Raw genomic sequence first — 23,794 nt, 5'->3', positions numbered from 1 at the left:
GCTTTCTCTCTCTCTCTCTTTTTTTTTTAAAAATTATTTTTTTAATTTTTAGGAAGGCCAGCTCCAATTCGAATGAAGGAGATAAAAACATGGATACTGAAACACATGATTCGGTATCTCCAATTGCTGTGTGTGTATGTTTTAGGGAACAATAAAATAGCTGCAGGAATATTAATTCCACAAATGCTGAATACAGAGTAATCATTTAGCTATTCCAGATAAAAGGAATAAGCCCTGAATACAATCATCGGTCATCGGCCTTTGGTCTTACTATGGTCCTTCTTGCTTTAGGGGGCTGGCTCTTCAATGCACGTTGGGAGTGCCCAGAAGAGGCTCAGCTGCCTTCAGAGGATGAGGCGACCATCACTCTCATGGATTAGTGCTAGGAAGCCTCTACTAGGCCTCTGCCAAGAACATCAACTCATCCGCAATGCGCCTGCCCAGACCGCAGCAGCCTAGCTCTGCAGACACCCCACAACAGCCAAAAACAACTGTAAGAGAAAATTCGAATCTGCTGTTGAAACCTAATCCACCGTACTCCAAAGGATTTACTCAACACAGCTGCCTCGCCAGACTACAAATCCCAGCATTCAGGCCTCCCATGGAGCCAATGAGAAAGCTACAAGTTCCTTCAGCCAATCATATCTTGACCCAGTGTACCATGTGGACTGAATTCTGGGATTTGTGGTTTTCACGTGGCAACATTACACCATCGTGGTTAAGGCAATGCAGGCCACGCGTCCGATACAGAACGAAAGCTCCTTCTAATAACTGTTCTGTTGGCCCCGAGTCTAACCTGTTAATTAGCTTTACTTATAGGCCTTATGCGCCTTAAAAATCGTAATCTTTTCCTCTTACTGTCGTACAGGAAAAACAAGTTATTTTCGGATGAAGGTATCCTCGTCCCAGTGGTTCCCCAATACTTTAACCGCCGCTTTCAAGTCTCGCGACAACAGCCCCTTTTGGCCGTTGTCATGCCTCCTGAAGGGCGGGTCACGCGAAGATTGATACAGGCTTTAGCCAACAGGATTGTCCTTTACTAGCGTCTCCGCAGCGTGCGTGGGGAGACTTCCTTGAACCCTGACCTCAGCTTTCCGTAAAGTCCCGCGTCTGCCGCGCCCTCCCCCGGAGCGAAGGAGGCGGGTTTTGGCCTCTTGCCTTAGGGAGCGAGTGCGGAGGGAGTGGGAGTGGGACGGCCCCGAGTGGAAGTGTCTGCCTCTCCGGAGAGAGCCTGCTGTACTCCTCGCTGCTCATGAGTTCGTTTTCCGGCGAGCCGCGCCGTCGTTAGCCCGGCCCCATAGCCTCTGCTTCCCCCGGGACAGGCCCACGCCTCGCCGGGGAGGGGGCAGCCCGTCGAGGCGCCTCCCTTGTCAGCGTCTGCGTCGCGCTGCGACCCTGGAAGCGGGAGCCGCGGCGAGCGAGAGGAGGAGCCCCAACGGCGGCGGCGGCGGCGGGCAGCAGCACGAGCAGCGCCGGCGGGCGGGATCGAGGCCGGCAACATGGCGAGCGCCTCGTACCACATTTCCAATTTGCTGGAAAAAATGACATCCAGCGACAAGGACTTCAGGTGAGGCCGAAATCCGACCCTCAGCTCCCCTCGGGGTCCCCCATCCGCGGCCCTGGCCCTCACACAGGCCTTGCCCCACCCCTTTGGCCTTAACTGGTTGCTCGGCTTTGCGGAGGTCTCCAGGCCACCCTCCGCTCCCCGATTCCGGCAGGTCCCTTTCCTCGCCCACCTTCTAACCCCCTTCCCCCATTCTTTCCTCTAGGCCGTTGCCCGTCTCCGGTCCTAGGCCTCTTCTGCGTCCCCCACCGCATGCTCTGCCCTCCCAGGACGTGACTTTCGCGTCCCATGTAGCGTGAAGGGGCGAGATCACGCACCATTGTGGGCAACGGAGTCGCTCTAGGCTTGGAGACCCGGAGGCCAGGCCTACCCGCCGGCCTGCCCGAGGCGCTAGGGCCGCCCTGCTCCCGGGGCCAGAGCTGCTGCTGCTGCCCACTCGGGGTCCCAGCTGCCGCCTCCTTTCCCGCAGATGTGAGCGGGCCTAGGTGCATTCAGCTCGAACGATTTGCTTTCTTTTCCAGCCCTTCGGGGATTGGGCTATAAACTTTTTCTTTGGATTATCCCTTTCGTCAAGGTGGGAAGAAGGTGGAGGGGGAGCCAGGAGGGTGGAAACTTGACTCGTAGGCTTTTCCCGCCAGCATTTCTTGTCATTTTCCCTCGTCAGGCAAAAACCCAAGCAGGATCTCGGGGTTTCAGTCTCATTTCCTTATATCCAAAATTACTGCCAGAAAGGTGAATTGCTGAACCTGAAACAAAAAGGTGCAACAAGCAAATGGGTCTTATTGAAAGGGGTTTTCTAATATGGGGATGGTGAATGTGAAGGTTTGTTATAAAGTTCTGTTCCAGGAGACTTGTACGGTTGGTTCCAAACCTTGGCCACATGCATATTGAAGAATTGTTATATTTTCAGGGGTAATCTTGGTTTCTCTCCCTCTTTTTTTTTTTTTGCACTACGGTAATTGTTACATTCCTTCCTTCCCGCCTTCTATCCTATCACAAAATCAGTCAACTTCCGATCTAATTAGCTTTTTACGGCTTTGATACTTGTTTTGTTCTCTAGTGGTTTTATTTTCTGTGCATTTTAAAGGGAAGAACAAATAGTCTTCAATTTAAATTGTGGCTGACGGGCTTATTTGTTTTTTTTTTTGTATGAACGGTACGTTTTAACACCCGAAAACACGCCCAAACCTTATGTACTGGGGAAACATTTTTTGATTTGTGAAAGGAGAACCAAGAAAAATGTAATAATCTGTTCCTAATTAAATTAATATGCTGGCATATTAAAATGGCCAATGAAATACATTTTGGTTCTGTGACTTCATAGCCAGAAATGATTCTCAAAAAGTTTTGCTATCTAGGGAGATTTTAAGTATTGTATTCAAAAGTTTTAAAATTAGTTTGCTAATAATAAAGGTTCGAGTGTTCGTTTTTGGAAGAGACGTGTTTATTTTGGGCATTAATATTTTTAGATTTGTGAGTTCTAGGGTCAAAATCAAGATTAAAATAAATAAAAGGTTTTGTTTGTTTTTTAAGGGATTAGAATGCTGTTTACTTCCCTTTGGAACTTTGCTTGCTCCCAATGCAAGTCATTAAAATTCAAATAAACATTTGAATGGAACATATATAAAAAACTTTTAAGTAGTGTAGAATGTGTGGTGTGATTTTACCCCCTCCCATTTCTGTCAGTTTGGCTCATTCTGTAAAAGTACTGAGTTTCATTATGATTGTGCTCAGTTTTAGTCTAAAGATAGGACTTTCCCTATAATAGTACAGTTTTGTTCCACTAGTCAGACTTGTGTATGGATAATATGTTTAGAATAAAGAAGTCAAGTCATGTGATAATACTGCATATGTGATTATTGACTGAAGCTTCCTTTCTTAAATTTCTTCTAAAGGAAAAGGTAATACATACATGCTTGAGGAGTTTTTTGTTTTTTCTAATTATATGGAAGAGTAATGCTCTGGTGTTAAGGTATACTAGTGTTGAACTTGATAAGGATTATCTACCAATTTGGGCTTGAATAAGTTAAAACATTGCTTGGAGGATTACTCCTAAAAATGTGATACTGATAATATTTTTAATAGTTGGTGAATATTGTAGAAGATATGCCTAAGAACAGTAAGTGACTTCCAGTAATTTGTCATTAAGATATTTTTAACAACTAAGTTTTTAAGACTCAATACGCTCAGACCATTCAGTAGTAGACAAGTCTTGGGAACCAAAGAACTATATATATTAAATTACTGACATTTAAGATATTAATTAAAATAGCGTTTGCAGTCAAGTGTTTTGAAGATTTTTCCGTATTTGAATACGTGTTCTATTTTTAAATGATGCTTTCTAATTTCTCATTAGAAATTTATTTACTTGTTTATTTTGCTCTAAATATCATAGTTATTGTTACATGTTTTAAAATACCTAGTGCTAGAAGGATCTTGAGGACAAGATTAATTAACATTATAGAAAATCTAACATGTGCAGACCACTCTACCTTGTGCTAAGGGGAGAAGATAGTACATCCAAAAGGAAGAAAAAAATTTTTTCTCATGGTGGAATCCAAAGGGAATATGACCTACCAGTTACAAATATGGGTTCTAGTCCTGTAGGATTCTTTGCTGTGAACTATCTGATATCTTGGGCAGGCTACTTAGTTTGGGATTAAATTCACTTTTGAGAGACTTGTACATGGGTGATTACAAAAGGTCCCTTATAGGCCCAAATTTTCAGGTCTCTGAATAACTAAATAGTTTTTTTAATGTAAAGAAGGGAAAGAAATGGATGCAGACTTCAAAATTTTGGAATGTCAACGTTTTAAAAAAATTTTTTTTTGGTAAGACTTAAATTATAGGCTCAATTTATTGGGGGGAAAAAACCTAGTGTCCTTTTTTCTTTCATGTTTTAGTGTTCTGTGTTCTTCGAAGGTAGGATACTGTGGTTTAGTGGCAGTAAGTAGTGATTCTGTAGATAACAGAATGAAAACTTTAATGTGTATAAACAAAGTGAATGCTGCACCTATAAATATTAATACTGAATATTCAGTGGGTTGAGGTAACTAATAAGGTTCTGCCTTTATTTTCATATGCTTCATCACCAGCTTTTATTTTCATATGCTTCATCACCAGCTGAATTCCAGTATTCCAAGGAATCAAGAGCTAAAAAAAAAACGTTTACCATTCTTTTATTTCTCTGTACATAATTGTTAATGCTTACTGTGGACTTTATACACTTGATCCTTACAACTTTAGTAAAGTGGATACTAGCAATCTCTGTTTAGGCTGAGGAAACTTCAGTCTGGTGATGCTGAGTGCTTGCCCAAGGCCAGTTAAACAGTAGTAGATCAGGGATTTCCAGATACCCCCAGAGCATGAACTCTAAACTACCATATTCTACTTTTGCAAGATTTTGACTAGGGGACATTAAGAGTAAGACCTTAAATTTCAGTTCCCTCTAAGTTAGGCTTAGGGAGTATTTTGTGCTAGAAGATTAAATAATTCACTGAGAGGGACTACAAAAAGTTGAAGATAGGGCTTGCCTTCAGTATTCTCTGCATGCTTGTTGAGTGGTTAAGGCATTTGTAAAAACATAAATAACCCAGGGCAGTATGTAGTGTTCAGGCTTAAGTGTCAGAGAAGATGAAAGCAAGGAGATTCGTTCATGTTCAAGGAGTGATCTGAGCTAGGTCTTGAAGTTCTAGGTAGGTGTGAAAGCACACAATACAAACACCACTCTCAGGGGTGGGGATAGGAACGGGTAGGGACCTTGTCTTACTGAACTGAATCCTTCACTTTATTTAGTGCCTTGGCCATGTGGGTTCTCAATAGATAACTTGTTTTAGTTGAATTTGATTTTAATTCCAGAGTTAAAAAAGCATGTAAGGATTGGGGAAGTTTAAGGAGTCATTGTAAAATCTACCAATCTATTTTTTTTAAATACCATTTGATACAATCTTAAAATAATTCACTGCATTGTAGAATTTCCTAGCTTGATTATGGTTTATGTCACCAAATATATTTATGTGTTTTGACTATTGGAAGGCATTTGCCCTTGGAAACTGTTTAAAATGCTAATAAAAATATCGGGCCTGTTACAGAATCAGTTTTCAGAGTTGGAAGGGAGCTTAGAGATCCTATAACATAGCTGAAAGTACTGTGTGGGCATTTACAATAACGTAACAGGAAAGACTACATTATCTGGACTGCTTGTGCTTGAAGAAAAGTAAGTTTAATCAGAGGAAATAGATTTGTAGAGATTAAGAAGGTGATTTCTGAGCATTTTCTAAGTTCTTTGTGCATTGATGGATGGCATTAAGTTACACGATTTCACTTGTGATTTGGTGGGGAGGGATACAGGTATAGTACTGCTAACACTCATTATCAGCAATGATGAGGGCTCACTACTGAAAAAGAGGAGAAAGGGACCTCACTGAGGAAACTGTGAAGAAGAAAGATGACTAAACATTAGTTTTATTTACGTGAACAATATTAAGACTGTCCCAAGTTAATTCATAACTCTAAGAGAATAAATGAGAAAAAGCAAGACAGCAGTGGGGTGTGAACAAGATACATGAAGGATAAGTGGTTCACTGGGTGATGCAGTTGGCCGATAGCATTTCGATTTCTGTTGGAAACAAGGGTTAAAATTGCGTTTATATATTAGGGGAAGGGTTTTGGAAACCACTCATTGTGCAGTACAAAGTATCTGTTTCTACCATTATTTTTGCTTCTCTAATTGGATTTACTAAAGATGAATAAGTTCTCCCCTCAGTGAACTTCCAGTTGCCAAGTGTGTGTGTTGCAGTCTGACTGTCTTGCTCATAACTTTGCAGAGCCTGGCACAGTTTCTAATGATGGTACCCCCAAAATACTTGAATAAATGAATGAGATGGCATTGCCTGTAGGCTAATCCACCTGGGACTCCCATAGAAGTCTGAAAGTTAACATCTTAACTTCCTCCTCTCCCACCTTAAATCTTTTTTATTCTTATTTTGTTGTGTTATATTACCATCCACCAATGTCCCAGTTGGAAAGCTTGATGTCACCCTTTCCTCTTTACCTTAGTTCCCTGATGAGTATTTCTCAAATAAGTCTATCTCAGGCCTCTTTTTAATCCAATCTTTTGGTAATTCTTCCATTGGAATTTTCTCCCTAAAGATCACAGCTGATCATTGCCTTCTGCACTAATTCCCATAGACTATGAGATAAACTCTAAACTTAGAGGTTGCCCGCCTAGGCTTACTGAAATTACTCTCCCTCAAATCCCTAATAATCTCCAGGTAACTAATTTAGTGGGTGTTTTCTTTGCTCTTTTATTTGATATGTAATGATATGTAATGTAAGCACTGTTTACCACTTTTTTCTTCTTGATATTCTCTTATATGTATAGATGTCCCTCACACAGGTTTGGTTTGTTACCATTTAGTGAGGGAGAACACATACTATGGGATATCTCAGTAAGAGGGTGTTAGAACCTATTTGGGTAATTTTGGGAAGGAAGCAGAGGTTTGCTTTAGATTGGATGTTGTCAGAAAGGGGCAATTCTTTTTAAATTTTTTTATTATTACTTTTTATACAGCACATTCTTATTAGTCATCAATTTTATACACATCAGTGTATACATGTCAATCCCAGTCACCCAATTCAGCACACCACCAGCCCCACCCCCCCGGGATTTTCCCCCCTTGGTGTCCATACGTTTGTTCTCTACATCTGTGTTTCAACTTCTGCCCTGCAAACTGGTTCATCTGTACCATTTTTCTAGGTTCCACATACATGCGTTAATATACAATATTTGTTTTTCTCTTTCTGACTTACTTCCCTCTGTATGACAGTCTCTAGATCCATCCACTTCTCAACAAATGACTCAGTTTCGTTCCTTTTTATGGCTAGGTAATATTCCATTGCATATATTTACCACATCTTTATCCATTCATCTGTCGATGGGCATTTAGGTTGCTTCCATGACCTGGCTATTGTAAATAGTGCTGCAGTGGACATTGAGGTGCATGTCTCTTTTTGAATTATGGTTTTCTCTGGGTATATGCCCAGTAGTGGTATTGCTGGATCATATGGTAATTCTATTTTTACTTTTTTAAAGAACCTCTGTACTGTTCTCCATAGTGGCTGTATCAATTTACATTCCCACCAACAGCGCAAGAGGGTTCTCTTTTCTCCACACCCTCTCCAGCATTTGTTGTTTGTAGATTTTCTGATGATGCCCATTCTAACTGGTGTGAGGTGGTACCTCATTGTAGTTTTGATTTGCATTTCTCTAATAATTAATGATGTTGAGCAGCTTTTCATGTGCTTCTTGGCCATCTGTATGTCTTCTTTGGAGAAATGTCTATTTAGGTCTTCTCCCCATTTTTGGATTGGGTTGTTTGGTTTTATATTTTGGAGATTAATCCTTTGTCCGTTGTTTCGTTTGCAGATATTTTCTCCCATTCTGAGGGTTGTCTTTTCATCTTGTTTGTAGTTTCCTTTGCTGTGCAAAAACTTTTAAGTTTCATTAGGTCCCATTTGTTTATTTTTGTTTTTATTTCCATTACTCTAGGAGGTGGATCAAAAAGATCTTGCTGTGATTTATGTCAAAGAGTGTTCTTCCTATGTTTTTCTCTAAGAGTTTTGTAGTGTCTGTTCTTACATTTAGGTCTCTAATCCATTTTGAGTTTATTTTTGTGTATGGTGTTAGGGAGTGTTCTAATTTCATTCATTTACAGGTAGCTGTCCAGTTTTCCCAGCACCACTTATTGAAGAGACTGTCTTTTCTCCATTGTATATCCTTGCCTCCTTTGTCATAGATTAGTTGGCCATAGGTGCGTGGGTTTATCTCTGGACTTTCTATCTTGTTCCACTGATCTATGTTTCTGTTTTTGTTCCAGTACCATATTGTCTTGATTACTGTAACTTTGTAATATAGTCTGAAGTCAGGGAGTCTGATTCCTCCAGCTCTGTTTTATTCCCTCAAGACTGCTTTGGCTATTTGGGGTCTTTTGTATCTCCATACAAATTTTAAGATTATTTGTTCTAGTTCTGTGAAAGATGCCAGTGGTAGTTTGATAGGGATTGAATTGAATCTGTAGATTGCTTTGGGTAGTATAGTCATTTTCACCATATTGATTCTTCCAATTCAAGAACATGGTATATCTTTCCATATCTTGGTATCATCTTTAATTTCTTTCATCACTGTCTTATAGTTTTCTGCATACAGGTCTTTTGTCTCCCTAGGTAGGTTTATTCCTAGGTATTTTATTCTTTTTGTTGCAGTGGTAAATGGGAGTGTTTCCTTAATTTCTCTTTCAGATCTTTCATCATTAGTGTATAGGAATGCAAGAGATTTCTGTGCATTAATTTTGTATCCTGCAACTTTACCAAACTCATTGATTAGCTCTAGTAGTTTTCTAGTGGCATCTTTAGGATTCTCTATGTATAGTATCATATTATCTGCAAACAGTGACAGTTTTACTTCTTCTTTTCCAATTTGGATTCCTTTTATTTCTTTTTCTTCTCTGATTGCCATGGCTAGGACTTCCAAGACTATGTTGAGTAATAGTGGTGAGAGTGGATATCCTTGTCTTGTTCCTGATCTTAGAGGAAAAGCTTTTAGTTTTTCACCATTGAGAATGTTTGCTGTGGGTTTGTTATATATGGCCTTTACTATGTTGAGGTAGGTTCCCTCTATGCCCACTTTCTGGAGAGTTTTTATAAATGGGTGTTGAATTTTGTCAAAAGCTTTTTCTGCATCTTTTGAGATGATCACATGGTTTTTATTCTTCAATTTGTTAATATGGTGTATCACATTGATTTGCGTATGTTGAAGAGTCCTTGCATCCCTGGGATAAATCCCATTTGATCATGGTGTATGATCCTTTTAATGTGTTGTTGGATTCTGTTTGCTAGTATTTTGTTGAGGATTTTTTGGTTTTTTTTTTGCAATACACGGGCCTCTCACTCTTGTGGCCTCTCCCGTTGCGGAGCACAGGCTCCGGATGCGCAGGCTCAGTGGCCATGGCTCACGGGCCCAGCCTCTCTGCTGTATGTGGGATCTTCCCGGACCGGGGCACAAACCTGTGTCCCTTGCATCGACAAGCGGACTCTCAACCACTGCGCCACCAGGGAAGCCCTTGCTGAGGATTTTTGCATCTATATTCATCAGTGATATTGGTCTGTGATTTTCTTTTTTTGTAGTATCTTTGTCTGGTTTTGGTATCAGGGTGATGGTGGCCTCATAGAATGAGTTTGGGAGTGTTCCTTCCTCTGCAATTTTTTGGAAGAGTTTGAGAAGGATAGGTGTTAGCTCTTCTCTAAATGTTTGATAGAATTCACCTGTGAAGCCATCTGGTCCTGGACTTTTGTTTGTTGGAAGATTTTTAATCACAGTTTCAATTTCATTACTTGTGATTGGTCTGTTCATATTCTCTATTTCTTCCTGGTTCAGTCTTGGAAGGTTATACCTTTCTAAGAATTTGTCCATTTCTTCCCGGTTGTCCATTTTACTGGCATAGAAGTGCTTGTAGTAGTCTCTTAGGATGCTTTGTATTTCTGCGGTGTCTGTTGTAACTTCTCCTTTTTCATTTCTAATTTTATTGATTTGAGTCCTCTCCCTCTTTTTCTTGATGAGTCTGGCTAATGGTTTATCAATTTTGTTTATCTTCTCAAAGAACCAGCTTTTAGTTTTATTGATCTTTGCTATTGTTTTCTTTGTTTGTATTTCATTTATTTCTGCTCTGATCTTTATGATTTCTTTCCTTCTGCTAACTTTTGGTTTTGTTTGTTCTTCTTTCTCTAGTTCCTTTAGGTGTAAGGTTAGATTTTTTATTTGAGATATTTCTTGTTTCTTGAGGTAGGCTTGTATAGCTATAAACTTCCCTCTTAGAACTGCTTTTGCTGCATCCCATTTGGATCGTTGTGTTTTCATCGTCATTTGTCTCTAGGTGTTTTTTGATTTTCTCTTTGATTTCTTCAGTGATCTCTTGGTTATTTAGTAATGTATTGTTTAGCCTCCATGTGTTTGTGTTTTTTACATTTTTTTCCCTGTAATTCATTTCTAATCTCATAGTGTTGTAGTCAGAACAGATGTTTGATATGATTTCAGTTTTCTTAAATTTACTGAGGCTTGATTTGTGACCCAAGATGTGATCTCTCCTGGACAATGTTCCGTGCGCACTTGAGAAGAAAGTGTAATCTGCTGTTTTTGGATGGAATGTCCTATAAATATCAATTAAATCCATCTTGTTCAATGTGTCATTAAAAGCTTGTATTTCCTTATTTATTTTCATTTTGGATGATCTGTCCATTGGTGTAAGAGAAGTGTTAAGGTGTCCCAGTATTATTGTGTTACTGTCAGTTTCCTCTTTTATAGCTGTTAGCAGTTGCCTTATGTATTGAGGTGCTCCTATGTTGGGTGCATATATATTTATAATTGTTATATTTTCTTCTTGGATTGATCCATTGATCATTATATAGTGTCCTTCCTTGTCTCTTGTAACATTCTTTAAAGTCTATTTTATCTGATATGAGTATGGCCACTCCAGCTTTCTTTTGATTTCCATTTGCATGGAATATCTTTTTCCGTCCCCTCACTTTCAGTCTGTATGTGTCCCTAGGTCTGAAGTGGGTCTCTTGTAGACAGCATATATATGGGTCTTGTTTTTGTATCCATTTAGCAAGCCTGTGTCTTTTGGTTGGAGCATTTAATCCATTCACGTTTAAGGCAGTTATCAATATGTATGTTCCTATGACCATTTTCCTAATTGTTTTGGGTTTGTTTTTGTAGGTCCTTTTCTTCTCTTGTGTTTCCCACTTAGAGAAGTTCCTTTAGCATTTGTTGTAGAGCTGGTTTGGTGGTGCTGAATTCTCTTAGCTTTTGCTTGTCTGTAAAGCTTTTGATTTCTCCATCGAATCTGAATGAGATCCTTGCCGGGTAGAGTAATCTTGGTTGTAGGTTCTTCCCTTTCATCACTTTAAGTCTATCATGCCACTCCCTTCTGGCTTGTAGAGTTTCTGCTGAGAAATCAGCTGTTAATCTTATGGGAGTTCCCTTGTATGTTATTTGTTGTTTTTCCCTTGCTGCTTTTAATAATTTTTCTTTGTCTTTAGTTTTTGCCCATTTGATTACTATGTGTCTTGGCGTGTTTCTCCTTGGGTTTATCCTGTATGGGACCTGCTGCGCTTCCTGGACTTGGGTGGTTATTTCCTTTCCCATGTTAGGGAAGTTTTCAACTATAATCTCTTCAAATATTTTCTCTGGTCCTTTCTCTCTCTCTTCTCCTTCTGGGACCCCTATAATGCGAATGTTGTTGCATTTAATGTTGTCCCAGAGGTCTCTTAGGTTGTCTTCATTTCTTTTCATTCTTTTTTCTTTATTCTGTTCTGCAGCAGTGAATTCCACCATTCTGTCTTCCAGGTCACTTATCCGTTCTTCTGCCTCAGTTATTCTGCTATTGATTCCTTCTAGTGTAGTTTTCACTTCAGTTATTGTATTGTTCATCTCTGTTCGTTTGTTCTTTAATTCTTCTAGGTCTTTGTTAAACATTTCTTGCATCTTCTCGATCTTTGCCTCCATTCCTTTTCCGAAGTCCTGGATCATCTTCACTATCATTATTCTGAATTCTTTTTCTGGAAGGTTGCCTGTCTCCACTTCATTTAGTTGTTTTTCTGGGTTTTCTTCTTGTTCCTTCATCTGGTACATAGCCCTCTGCCTTTTCATCTCGTCTATCTTTCTGTGAATGTCAGAAAGGGGCAATTTTGTCATTAGACATCTTAATAAATGTTATAAGGAAGGCATAGTAAAGCAGAGGAAAAGCTATAATTGGTAAAGAAGTAGCAGTCACTCATTTAGTTAGGAGGATGTTTGGTATTTTATGTTGCTAAGTGAACTTACCTGAAATGGATGTTTTGTGTGTTTATGCCCAGGAAAAAAATATGCTTTCCCTGAAAGCATCAGATCTGTTTGGGTTATTCATTTGGATGTTATCATTGAAGTTTAGGTATGAGCCTCAGAACAGTTCCTGGACTGTAGGGGCTGCTGGGTCACCCCCACCCCCTCGCCAGTCCTTACTTTTGGCCAAGGGCAGACAAAGTTGGTCTGCAGGGCACTAAGTCACGTTGTTGATGTCTTCACTTTGGCTGCGATTTTGCTGATTAGGATCAGAGGAGTGGCCATTCAGTATAGTCTGTAGTTGAACCAGGCTTGTTAAATCTCTCTTCCTGTGTTGTAAGATGAGTGGTTGAACCGTCTAATGTGTGACAGTGGTTATTCAATAACACTAAGACTGGACAGGACGTATACCGACTATAACACCCAAGTCCTGTGGTTTCCCTTCTACTTCTTTGTCCTTTTCCTAACTCATCCTTCACCATCCCCATATCTAATCCATTTCAAAGACCTATAAACTTTAATCGTGTAAATCTCAAATAGGGTTTGTTCTCATTATATTATTCGCAGTAGTTACTTATCTAACATGTATTTTTTCTGGAAGACACATCATGGCCTTCTTGTATTTAGGAACACTAGGTAGCACTTCAACACCATGCTTGGGGGTCATTTTAAACAGCAAAATTACCAACAGAAAGCACAAACATGCAAAAAAACAAAACAAAAAAACATGTGGCACCAGATAGACTGAGAAGAGGATGCTTGTTTACAGTATGAGAGCTGAAATAGGCAGAGTGTCACCTGGTGCAGTGTCAGCTGGGAGTGTGTGCAGAATGTGTGCTTTGGGTGATTCAAATATTTCCTGGTTCTTCACATGTCTGCAAATGTCATGAAAGCGCTGGAGAATTGATTTGGGGGTAACAACAAATTTTACTCTGCTAATAATGAGACTTGACTGTGTGTCCATTTTTTCCATCTCCATTTACTGTCATAACCCTAATTCTGGCTACCATCATTTCTCACTTAGACTGCTGCCATAGCTCTCCTAACTGTTCTCTATCCAGTCTGCTAAATGAAGTTTGGTTCTCTCAAACTGTTTTCCACAGTGTAGATGGGGTAATACTTCTGAAATGTAAATCTGATCATTCCATTTACTCCCCATCTCTACCTCAGATGAGTAGCTTTCCATCACTTTTATTTTATTATTATTTTTTAATTTTAAAAAATTGTCTGGCCACGCTGCACAGCATGTGGGATCTTAGTTCCCGGATCAGGGATCGAACCTGCTCCACCTGCATTGGAAGCGTGGAGTGTTAACCACTGGACTGCCAGGGAAGTCCTTCCCATCACTTTTATTTATTTATTTTAAAACATCTTTATTGGAGTATAACTGCTTTACATTCTTATGTTAGTTTCTGCTGTATAACAAAGTGAATCAGCCATACATATACATATATCCCCTCATCCCCTCCCTCTTGCGTCTCCCTATCCCACCCCTCTAGGTGGTCACAAAGCACCGAGCTGATCTCCCTGTGCTATGCGGCTGCTTCCCACTAGCTTTCAGCTTTACATTTGGTAGTGTATATATGTCCATGCCACTCTCTCACTTCGTCCCAGCTTACCCTTCCCCCTCCCCGTGTCCTCAAGTCCATTCTCTGCGGCTGCGTCTTTATTCCTGCCCTGCCCCTAGGTTCTTCAGAACCATCCTCCCATCACTTTTAGAATAAAGACCAGAATCCTAGTAAGATCTTCAAATCTCTTTAATCTTTTGGCCCCTGCCTACTTGGCCATAACCTCTCCACTGCCCACACACAGTTCCTTTTCATGCTTAGGATCTCAGTCTTCCTTGATACACAACTTTCATTCCAGTCTAGGTCATGTTACTTTGTTATCCCATTATCTTTTCTTTGTGCCACATTCCTTTCCTTCATAGCATTTATCTCAGTTCGTAACTACATGTGTAAGTACTCATATATGTAGTTTTAAAAAAATCAATATGCCTCTGTTCAACTGTTACGTAAGTTCCAAGATAGCAGGAAGCAACTGTGTTTGCTTTTGCCAGCCCTAGTATCCATAGTACCTAGCACAGTACCTGACACATAAAAGGTTCTCAGTACATAGTGAATGAGTATATATGACCTTTCCCATCTTGACCTCAGCCTACATTTCCATCTTCCTGTTAGGTTTCTATTTCCCTCTGCCTCAGACACACGGAATTGCTTCACTCTGAGGTATTATGCCCCTCACCACCACCACCACCACCACCATGCACACAAATACATTTAAAGTCCCGAACCAGCTTTCCCCATGCAAGCCCTGGTAATCCTTTGAGATCCAAACTAACTGTCGGTTCTTTGGTGTGATCATTGCCAAGCACCCTTGAGTGTTTTAGAAAATTTGTGTGAGATTCTTCCATTTACCTGTCTGCTGTGTTAGATGAATAAGTTAAGAGGAGGGGACTGAGTATAAATTTATCATCTCAGCCCTTAGCCCCATACCTAAAGCAGTAAATGCCTAAGAGACGTTTTACAAATTGACTTTTGAATCTTCCATAGACAGCTTTCAACTTCCTTATAAGATTTATAGTGCAAACCTTTTAACACATGAACAGAAGGAACTTTCTGGTTTCAGGGTCACAATTAAAAAGTAGTCCTTCTTAAAACCTCATACTATCTCAGTCCAGGTTTTCTGAGTTTTAAAAATATTATCTATTGCTAATTTTGCCGGTACTCATTTCAACTTTTAAAAAATGTTTAACCGTTAATTATTGATTTTTGAAAATCAGTAGACTTGTTTATTAGAGTATAAGCTCTCCGAGGCTAGGAGTCAAGACTTAGGTCTTATCTGTTCTTTGCTTATAGTCCAGCCTTCGTAACATCATAACAGGCAGTGAATAAATAAATGGTAAATAAAGGAAGGAATCTGTGTAGCAGTATAGTTACTTCAGAACTATAAAGTAACTTTTTTTTTTTATTGGGATTACATGCTTTTTTACTTAAATTGATGATCACTATGTTTTCTCTTCAACCAGATGATTAACATTTCAGGGGTTCTTAGAGGTCCTAACTGGTATGGTTGTTTAATGGATTTTATCTAAGTAAAATAGTTAAGGTGGTTTTCATGCTTTGTGTGTAGATATGCCTGCATTAGTGTTCTATTCAGTTCGTTCTTTTAACTTTCTGGAATATTGTGTGGTTTTAATTTCATTTTGTCATCATATAAAATGGGGAGGGGCTTCCAATTAGGAGAGTGGTGTTAATTTTTAAAAGGCCCATGCTTAATTTACCTTGTATTATCCCAATTTGAACATATGCTTTTCTTTATAAGCAGTTTAATAAGATTTGATAAGAACTGTGCTTGCGCATAGTTTAAAACTTTGTCCTTTGGTAGTGGTTCTTAAGGAAAGGGGGCTGGATGTCAGTTGGGATAACTTTTGGAATCACCTCTTCATCGTTTTGAAAATACATTTGATCCTGGTGGTGGGAGTTGGGGTGGAGGTGAGAATTTGCATTTTGGAATTGTCCCAGTGATTTGTAATATGTAACCCCCAATCCAACACAACAGTATTACACAGGAAGGTATTCTTAATGTTAAAGACTTCCTAGATAAAATTCAAATCACATGCAATGAAAAAGTAAAGAGGAGCTTTTCTTCCCCTAAAAGCAGTGATGCAATTACAGCTGACCCCTGAACAATGGGTTTGATCTGCACGGGTCCACTTATATGGGAAATTTTTTCAATAAATACATACTACATGTACTACACTATCTGTGGTCAGTTGAATCTGCAGATGCGGAAGTGCGGATGTGGACGGTGACTGTAAAGTTATACATGGATTTTTAGTGAGGTGGGGGGAGGGTGACCCCCTTGACCCTCACGTTGTTCAGTGGTCAACTTTATTAGAATGAAAGAGCATTCATTGAAGGTCCGGTCAGTAAATTTGAAATCAAGACTAACCCGGGGAAAATAATTTTAGCCAATGATACCTTGTTCAGGAGAGTAGATCAGGACTTAGATATGAATGATAGCATTGGATTTGAAGATACGAATGATAGCATTGGATTTGAAAACTGTGATTTTTTTATTAGTGCTTAAAAATTTTTAATTACCAACCAATTTTAATTTTTTGACAGGTTTATGGCTACAAATGATTTGATGACAGAACTGCAGAAAGATTCCATCAAGTTGGATGATGATAGTGAAAGGAAGGTAGTGAAAATGATCTTGAAGTTACTGGAAGATAAAAATGGAGAGGTACAGAATTTAGCTGTCAAATGGTAAGTTGTTTTTTACTTGCTTCCTACCGCCTTCACTTTCCATTAAAAAATTCAGGGTAATAACTGGTAAATTATCTTAGTCTTGTACTATGTCTTTCTGGAGTTTTTCTTTAGAATTTGTAGGTGATTTGGTTTAGTATTTGTTCTTGGTACATGAGACACATTTCCTTATATGTAGTTTCTGTATTGGCTGGACATGTTATTTTAATTCTTATGAAATACGTGTAGGAAACTCCAGAAAGAGTAGTTCTCTTACTTGTTTGGCCAGGTTTTTTAGCTAGGTTAAAAGGCCTATCCATCTCTGTATTAGTTAAAAGGCTTTCCATCTCTGTATTCCGGGGAGGAGGGGTGGTTTTAAGAACCAGTGACAAGGAAGTAAAAAATAAGACTTGATAAAGGATAACAACAGTTAAAACCATAGTTTAATTAACACTGATGATACCGTAGTTACAAAGAATCTTTCCTAAAAATTGAGAATTCCAATTACCTTTGTGTGTACGGTGCACTGACAACATCTCGTTAGGTGTGATATTGACAGCTGGACTCTTATTCTTAGTTAAAGGTACAGAATTTGAGTTCTTGGTAGATTGTATTAGTGCATCTATTTAATTTATGCATACCAAATATTAGAAACCCTTAAAAATTTACAAGTAAGTTATTAGTAAGTATAACTTCTGGTTTCATATAAAAATTAAATTATAGAATTTTATGTCATTTTATGTGGCATATAATATCTGGTATCAATTTAAATAAAGTATTGTCTCATTATTACCTTTGTTGGATTTTCTTATAAAGGTTTTACATTTATTTTAGGCTAAGCTTTTACATATCTGCTGTAAAAACAGGCAAAAGTATGAGAAACCATTGGTCAGCATAGAATTTCTAGACATGTAGTACAACTTTCTTTAACTTGGGACATTAGCAAGTTTAAAATCAAACGGGTCTTCAAAAAATGGTAAGTTGCAGAATAATGCGAATGAGTCTAGTTTTACTTAAATAATTATTTTTCATCTTTTGTTTCTTTTGCCATGTGCTTATTAATAAACAAAATTTTTTGGTTCAAATTATGTGCTGAGCAATAAGCAGCCTTTAAAAATGATAATAAAATGTAAGCTTTGTTTCAGATTGAGAGGTGAGAGGTACACAGGTCTTTATTCACTTGAGTATGAATCTTGTTAGAAACCTGAGTGTTTGAGCTTTTGATGATCTTCTATACTTAAACTTTAACAGGTTGGGGGGAAAATGACGTATATTCAGGAAAATTAGAAAGGAATTAAGATATTAACAAAAGTAATATATTAGGTGATAAAACCCAAGAACTGATTCTTAGAGGAGGGGAAAATCCTAATAGATAGAAATTGGAAAATTTATCAAAGAACTCATCACCCAAAAGAAACTCATGCCCAGAAATCTTTCACACAACTCTTTGAAACCTCGAAGAGCAGGTAATTCCAGTATAGATAGTTTTTGAATTATTTCAGAACATAAAGTATGAAAACCTTCTAGTCTTTTTTTTAAACCAAATACTGATGATAAATTCTGACTAAATACAACACTAAAAAAGAAAACTACACACCAGTTTCATTTAAATGTTCAAAATAAAATCCAACAATACATTAAGTATAATATACTTTGACCAAGTGAGGTTCATTCATCCCAAGAGTATAAGGACAGTTTAATATTATGTGCTTTATTAATATTTTTATTCCATCATGTTAATAGATCAGAGGAAGAAAAAAATAATATAAACAATAATTCAATGATGGAACTGGATGTAAAATTAATGAACAAAAATAAGTAGCCTTCACATAAGCAAATAACCAGTTAGAAGATACGGAAGCAAATGTCCATTTATTATAGTAACAGAAAGACAAAATGCCTAGCAATAAATGTGACAAAAAATGTTACAGTGGTGACCTTGGGTGAGGGTGTTGCATGGTTTAAGGTAAGGTTACAATTTTCTTTTTAAAAACTTTCTTTTATAGAAGAAAAACTTTACTCTTGACCAATAACAAAAACATACTCGCAGAAAAATGTACTTGGAACCAATGGAAAGACATCTCAGGTCCTTGGATAGGATAACTCAACAGGGTTGTCAGTTCTCTCCGGGTTATTTTAATGCTAACTTAATTCTAAAAATCAGTAAGTTTTTTCCACAGGCTAGACAAGTTGATTCTAAAGTATATTTTGGTGGAAGGGAGAAGAGGGACAGGGTATTTGCTCAAGAGAGACAAAAAATTCCCTGAAAATTTCTGGAGGTGGAGGTGTGTTGGCTAGCCCTACTAGATACGAAAACATACTATTATGTTTATCTAATGAAAGCAGTGAGGTAGTGAGGCATTAATAGACCAGTAGTGTAAAATAGAATGGAAAGTATTCGATACATGATGCAGTTGGTGGCATCATGAGAAAAGCTGGACCTTTTTTCAAAACACTGGATAACCATTTGAAAAAGATAAAATTGTGTCCTAACCTCACAACTTCCCTACTTAAGGTCAACATTGTTCACCTTAAATTGGTTTTATGTTGGATGTATTAGTGTTTTGTGACTTTTTATTACTGATTAGTAGTTCACTGATAGCACAATGATATCTTCCTAGGTTTGGCTATTGTGAATAAAGAGACAGTGAACATTCTTGTGTGAGTCCTTTTCAGGACATGTGTCTTTATTTCTTAGGAAGAGTGAAATTGCTGTTGTCCATTTAGACTTTTAAGAAACTGTGGAATTGTTTGCCAAAGTATTTTTACCATTTTACATGAAAGTACCAGTTGTTCCACATTATCATCAGCAGTTGGTTGTGTCACTCTTCTTTTTTTTTTGGGCCGCGGCATGTGGGATCTTAGTTCCCCTACCAGGGGTGGAAGCGTGTAGTCTTAACCACTGGACCACCAAGGAAATTCCGGTTGTGTCACTCCTTAATTTTAGCGATTCCAGTTGGTGTATAGGTGTAGTTTTAATTTACATTACCCTGATGACTAATGATGTCTAATGTTATTTTGTTTATTGGCCATTTATTTATTTTTTTGTGGACTTTTCCCTGTTTTTAAAATTGAGGCTGTCTTTTTACTATTCAATTATAGGAGTTCATATATTCTGGATATAGGTCCTTTGGCACATATATGTCTTATAGTATTTTCTCCCAATTTGATGATCTTAAGTTTTTAATTTATTTTAAAATTTAGTTTAGTTTGATTTAATTTATAAATTAATTTCAACTTTTATGGTTATTGTTTTCTGTGCTGAAGAAATCTTTGTTTGCTTTATGTTGCAAAGATTTTTCTCTTGTGTTTTCATCTAAAAGCTTTGTAGTTTCAGCTTTTAATTTTAGTCCTGTGATCTAGAATTAATTTTTGTGAAGTAGGAATTGAGCTGTTTTTTTTCCATATGGAAATACAGTTGTTGAAGTACCAATTTATTGAAAACATCTTCGTTTCGATCCTGAATTGCTTTGACATCTCTGTCAGAGTCAGTTGACTATAAAAGTGTAAGTCTATTTCTAGACTCTATTCTGTTCCCGCTGATCTATTTGTCTGTTCTAATGCTAGTACCATACAGTTTTATTAGCTTAGCTCAGGCTTTTTCAGGCTTGGCGCTGTTGAGTTTTGGGGCCAGATAATTCTTTGTTATGGCAAGGTATCTTGTGTATTGCGTGTGTTGTTGGATGTTTAGCAGTATCTAAGCCTTTACCCACTATTTTTCCCAGTAGCATTCCTTCATCCTCCAGTAGGAACAACCAAAAATGTCTCCAGACTTTGCCAAATGTTTGTTGAAGGGCAAAAGTCACCCCTGGTTGAGAAACGCTGGTGTAGATCTATACAAGTCTGAAGTAAGGTAGTGTAAGTTCTCTAGCTTCATCCTTTTCTCAAGCGTATTTTGATTTTTTAAGTTCTCTGTATTTCCATGTAAATTTTAGAATGTTAATTTCTGTTTTAAAAGTAAGCTTGCTCAAATTTTGATTGAGATTGTGTTGAACCTATAGAAATATTAGAAGAGAATCAACAATTAACAATACTGAATCTTTTAACTGCAAACTGTAGTATCATAATTATTACAGTAATTTTTGTTGATTCCTCGGGATAGTCTATCTAAACAATCGTCATCAGTGAATATCCCCCTCTTTCGATCCTGATTTTGGTAATTTGTGATTTCTCTCCCCCCTCCCCCCGCAATTCATTTAATCAGGGATTTACCAACTTTACTAATCTTATCAAAGAACTGACTTTAGGGTTTGTTATTTTCCCTATTGTCTGTTGCCTTATTTAACTGATTGCTTCTCTTTTATTATTCCTTTCTTTCCACTCATTTTTTTCCTTTCTAATTCTTAAACATTTAAAGGTATATATTCTCTTCTTAGTAAATTGTGGTTTTTTTATTATCATTCAGTTTGAAATATTTTTAATCTCCATTGTGATTATTTAGAAGCAATTTTCAAATATTTGGAGGCTATCTGGATCTTTATTTTTATTTTTAATGGTTTCTAACTTAATTGCATATGGTCAGAGAACCATACTCTTTAAGGTTTCAGGGAGGTTTATTTGTTGTTTTGGTTTCTTTTGTCTACTCATTGAGATTGATTTTATGGTTCAGCATATGATAGGTCTTGGTGGATGTGGATGTTCCCTGTCCACTTGAAAGCGTATTCTACAGTAGTTGGGTATGATATATTATAAATGTTAGGTCAGGGTAGCTGGTAGTGTTGTTCAGATTTATATCCTTTGTGATTTTTTTTTCTTTTCTTGATATTAAATACTGAGAAAGGAGTGTTAAAATTTCCAACTATAATTGTCAATTTATCTGTTTTTCTCTTTAATGCCAATTTTTGCTTCATGTATTTTAAAGTTGTATTGATTAGGGGCATACGCATTTATAATTATGTCTTCCTAATGTTTGATTTTTTTTTTTTTTTTTTTTTTTTTGGGGTACGCGGGCCTCTCACTGTTGTGGCCCCTCCCGCCGCGGAGCACAGGCTCCAGACGCACAGGCTCAGCGGCCAGGGCTCACGGGCCCAGCCGCTCCGCACATGTGGGATCTTCCCAGACCGGGGCATGAACCCGCGTCCCCTGCATCGGCAGGCGGACTCTCAACCACTGCGCCACCAGGGAAGCCCTGTTTGATGTTTTTATGAGTATAAAATGTTTCTTTTTAAATACATTTGGAATATATTTTTTCTTGGAATATATTTTTTCTTATGTTCATATAGCTGCTCCAGTTGTCTTTTAAGATTAGTGTATCTTTTTCTATTTCAGTTTTTAATCTGTTTTTATTTGTATTTGTTTATTTTTTGGCTGCATTGGGTCTTTGTTGCTGCTCGCGTGGGCTTTCTCTAGTTGAGGCGAGTGGGAGCTACTCTTCGTTGCGGTGCACCGGCTTCTTTCTCATTGCGGTGGCTTCCCTTGTTGCGGAGCACCGGCTCTAGGTGTGTGGGCTTCAGTAGTTGTGGCACGCGGGCTCAGTAGCTGTGGCTCATGGGCTCTAGAGCACAGGCTCAGTGGTTGTGGCGCACGGGTTTAGTTTCTCCGCGGCATGTGGGATCTTCCCAGACCAGGGATTGAACCCGTGTCCCCTGCATTGGCAGGCTGATTCTTAACCACTGTGCCACCAGGGAAGTCCTGTGTTTTAAAATTATGCGTCTTGTAGACAGCAGATGGTTAGGTCTTGCTTTTTTTCCTTCTATTCAGTTTCATAATTTCTTCCCTTTGATATGAGTGTTTTAGTCCATTGTTGTTTATTGTAAGTATTGATGTAGTTAGATTTAGGTGTGCCATTTTACTTTTTATTTTTTTCCATTTGTTTCTTTTGTTGTGTGTTTTTTTGGGGGGGTTGTTTTTAATTGTTTCTTTTCATGCCTTCTTTTGGGTTAATCAAATATTTTATAGCAGCAGTTCTCAAAATTTGATTTGGGGGTCCCTGGCACATCTGTGACCACGAAAGTTCAAAACTGTAATATGAGTAACACTAGGTGTTACCCTTTGATACTCATTTTCCCATAAGTATACGGTATAATTTGCTCATTTTCCCCTAAGTATACGGCATAATTTCCACAGGCTACATGACATGTTATATCACAAAAAAATTGAATGCAAAAGCAGATGTGAGAATCCAGTTATTTTAAGCCCAAATATTAATTTGCAAAAATGTGAAACAGCTATTTTTCTCATTTTTTGTTTTTTGGAAAATACAGTTATTCCTTTAAAATGTTAAATTTATGTTAACATGTGCCTTTATTATTGTTATTTTTAATTGTTATTGTGGTAAGCATTGACAGATACATACAGCCCACATAAAGAAAAATTCTTTGGGGTCTTCATTGATTTTCATAGTGTTAAAAGGGTTCCTGAAACCAAAAGTTGGGAAGTGTCTTGTTTTATAATATTTAATTTTGATTTCGTCTGTTGACTTTTCAGATACATCATCTTTGTGTTATTTTTAAAATTGTCACTCTAGGCTACGGATTATAAATTGCATCTTAAATTTACCACAGTCTTAAAAGTTAACATTGTACCACTTGATATAAATTATATAAACCTTGAAATAACATTTTTCCATTTACCTTCCTCCTGGCTATGTGCTACTCTTGTTTTTTAAATTTGTGTGTGTGTGTGTCCATAATACAGTATTATTGATAGTTGGGAGAAAAAAATATATAGTCTCTTAAATGTAGCCTTTTAGGTATACACACATTTACCATTTCTGGTGATCTTTATTCTTTTCTGTAAATCTGAGTTATCATCTGGTTTAATTTTCCTTTAGCCTAAAGAACTTCCCTTGGCAATTTCTGTAGTATAGGTCTGGTTGCCATGTAGTCTCAGCTTTTATCTGAAGTTGTCTTTAATATAAATTTTTATTATTCTTCATTTTTAAAGGGTGATTTCACGGAATATGGAATTCTAGGTAGACACCTTTTTCCATCTGTTTTTAGTTCCATCATTATGCATTCAAAATTGTTGTTCTCTAAAATACAGTTTTAGAGATTTTGTAATTGTTACCTGCAGGAGGTTTAGTCCAACAAAGCTATTTTGCCATTTTATTTAATGAATGAATGAATGAATTTTTAAAAATAAATTTATTTATATTGTATT

General features: G+C 37.8%; 1 protein-coding gene across 1 annotated transcript in view; it reads left to right on the top strand.

Moving 5' to 3' along the window:
• Nucleotides 1–1,102: 1,102 nt before the first annotated feature.
• CAND1 (cullin associated and neddylation dissociated 1) overlaps nt 1,103–23,794 on the top strand; it is a 43,355-nt gene continuing 20,663 nt past the window's right edge. The window contains exons 1-2 of the mRNA XM_060112341.1: nt 1,103–1,567; nt 16,571–16,714. Of these exons, the coding sequence (XP_059968324.1) occupies nt 1,500–1,567; nt 16,571–16,714 (212 nt within the window). The 5' untranslated portion in view covers nt 1,103–1,499. The remainder of the gene's footprint in view (nt 1,568–16,570; nt 16,715–23,794) is intronic.

The sequence above is a fragment of the Mesoplodon densirostris genome, chromosome 11 (assembly GCF_025265405.1).
Source record: "Mesoplodon densirostris isolate mMesDen1 chromosome 11, mMesDen1 primary haplotype, whole genome shotgun sequence".
NCBI classification, from domain to species: Eukaryota; Metazoa; Chordata; class Mammalia; order Artiodactyla; family Ziphiidae; genus Mesoplodon; species Mesoplodon densirostris.
The sequence above is the reverse complement of the archived record's forward strand: the minus strand, read 5'-3'. Positions and strand labels throughout refer to the sequence as shown.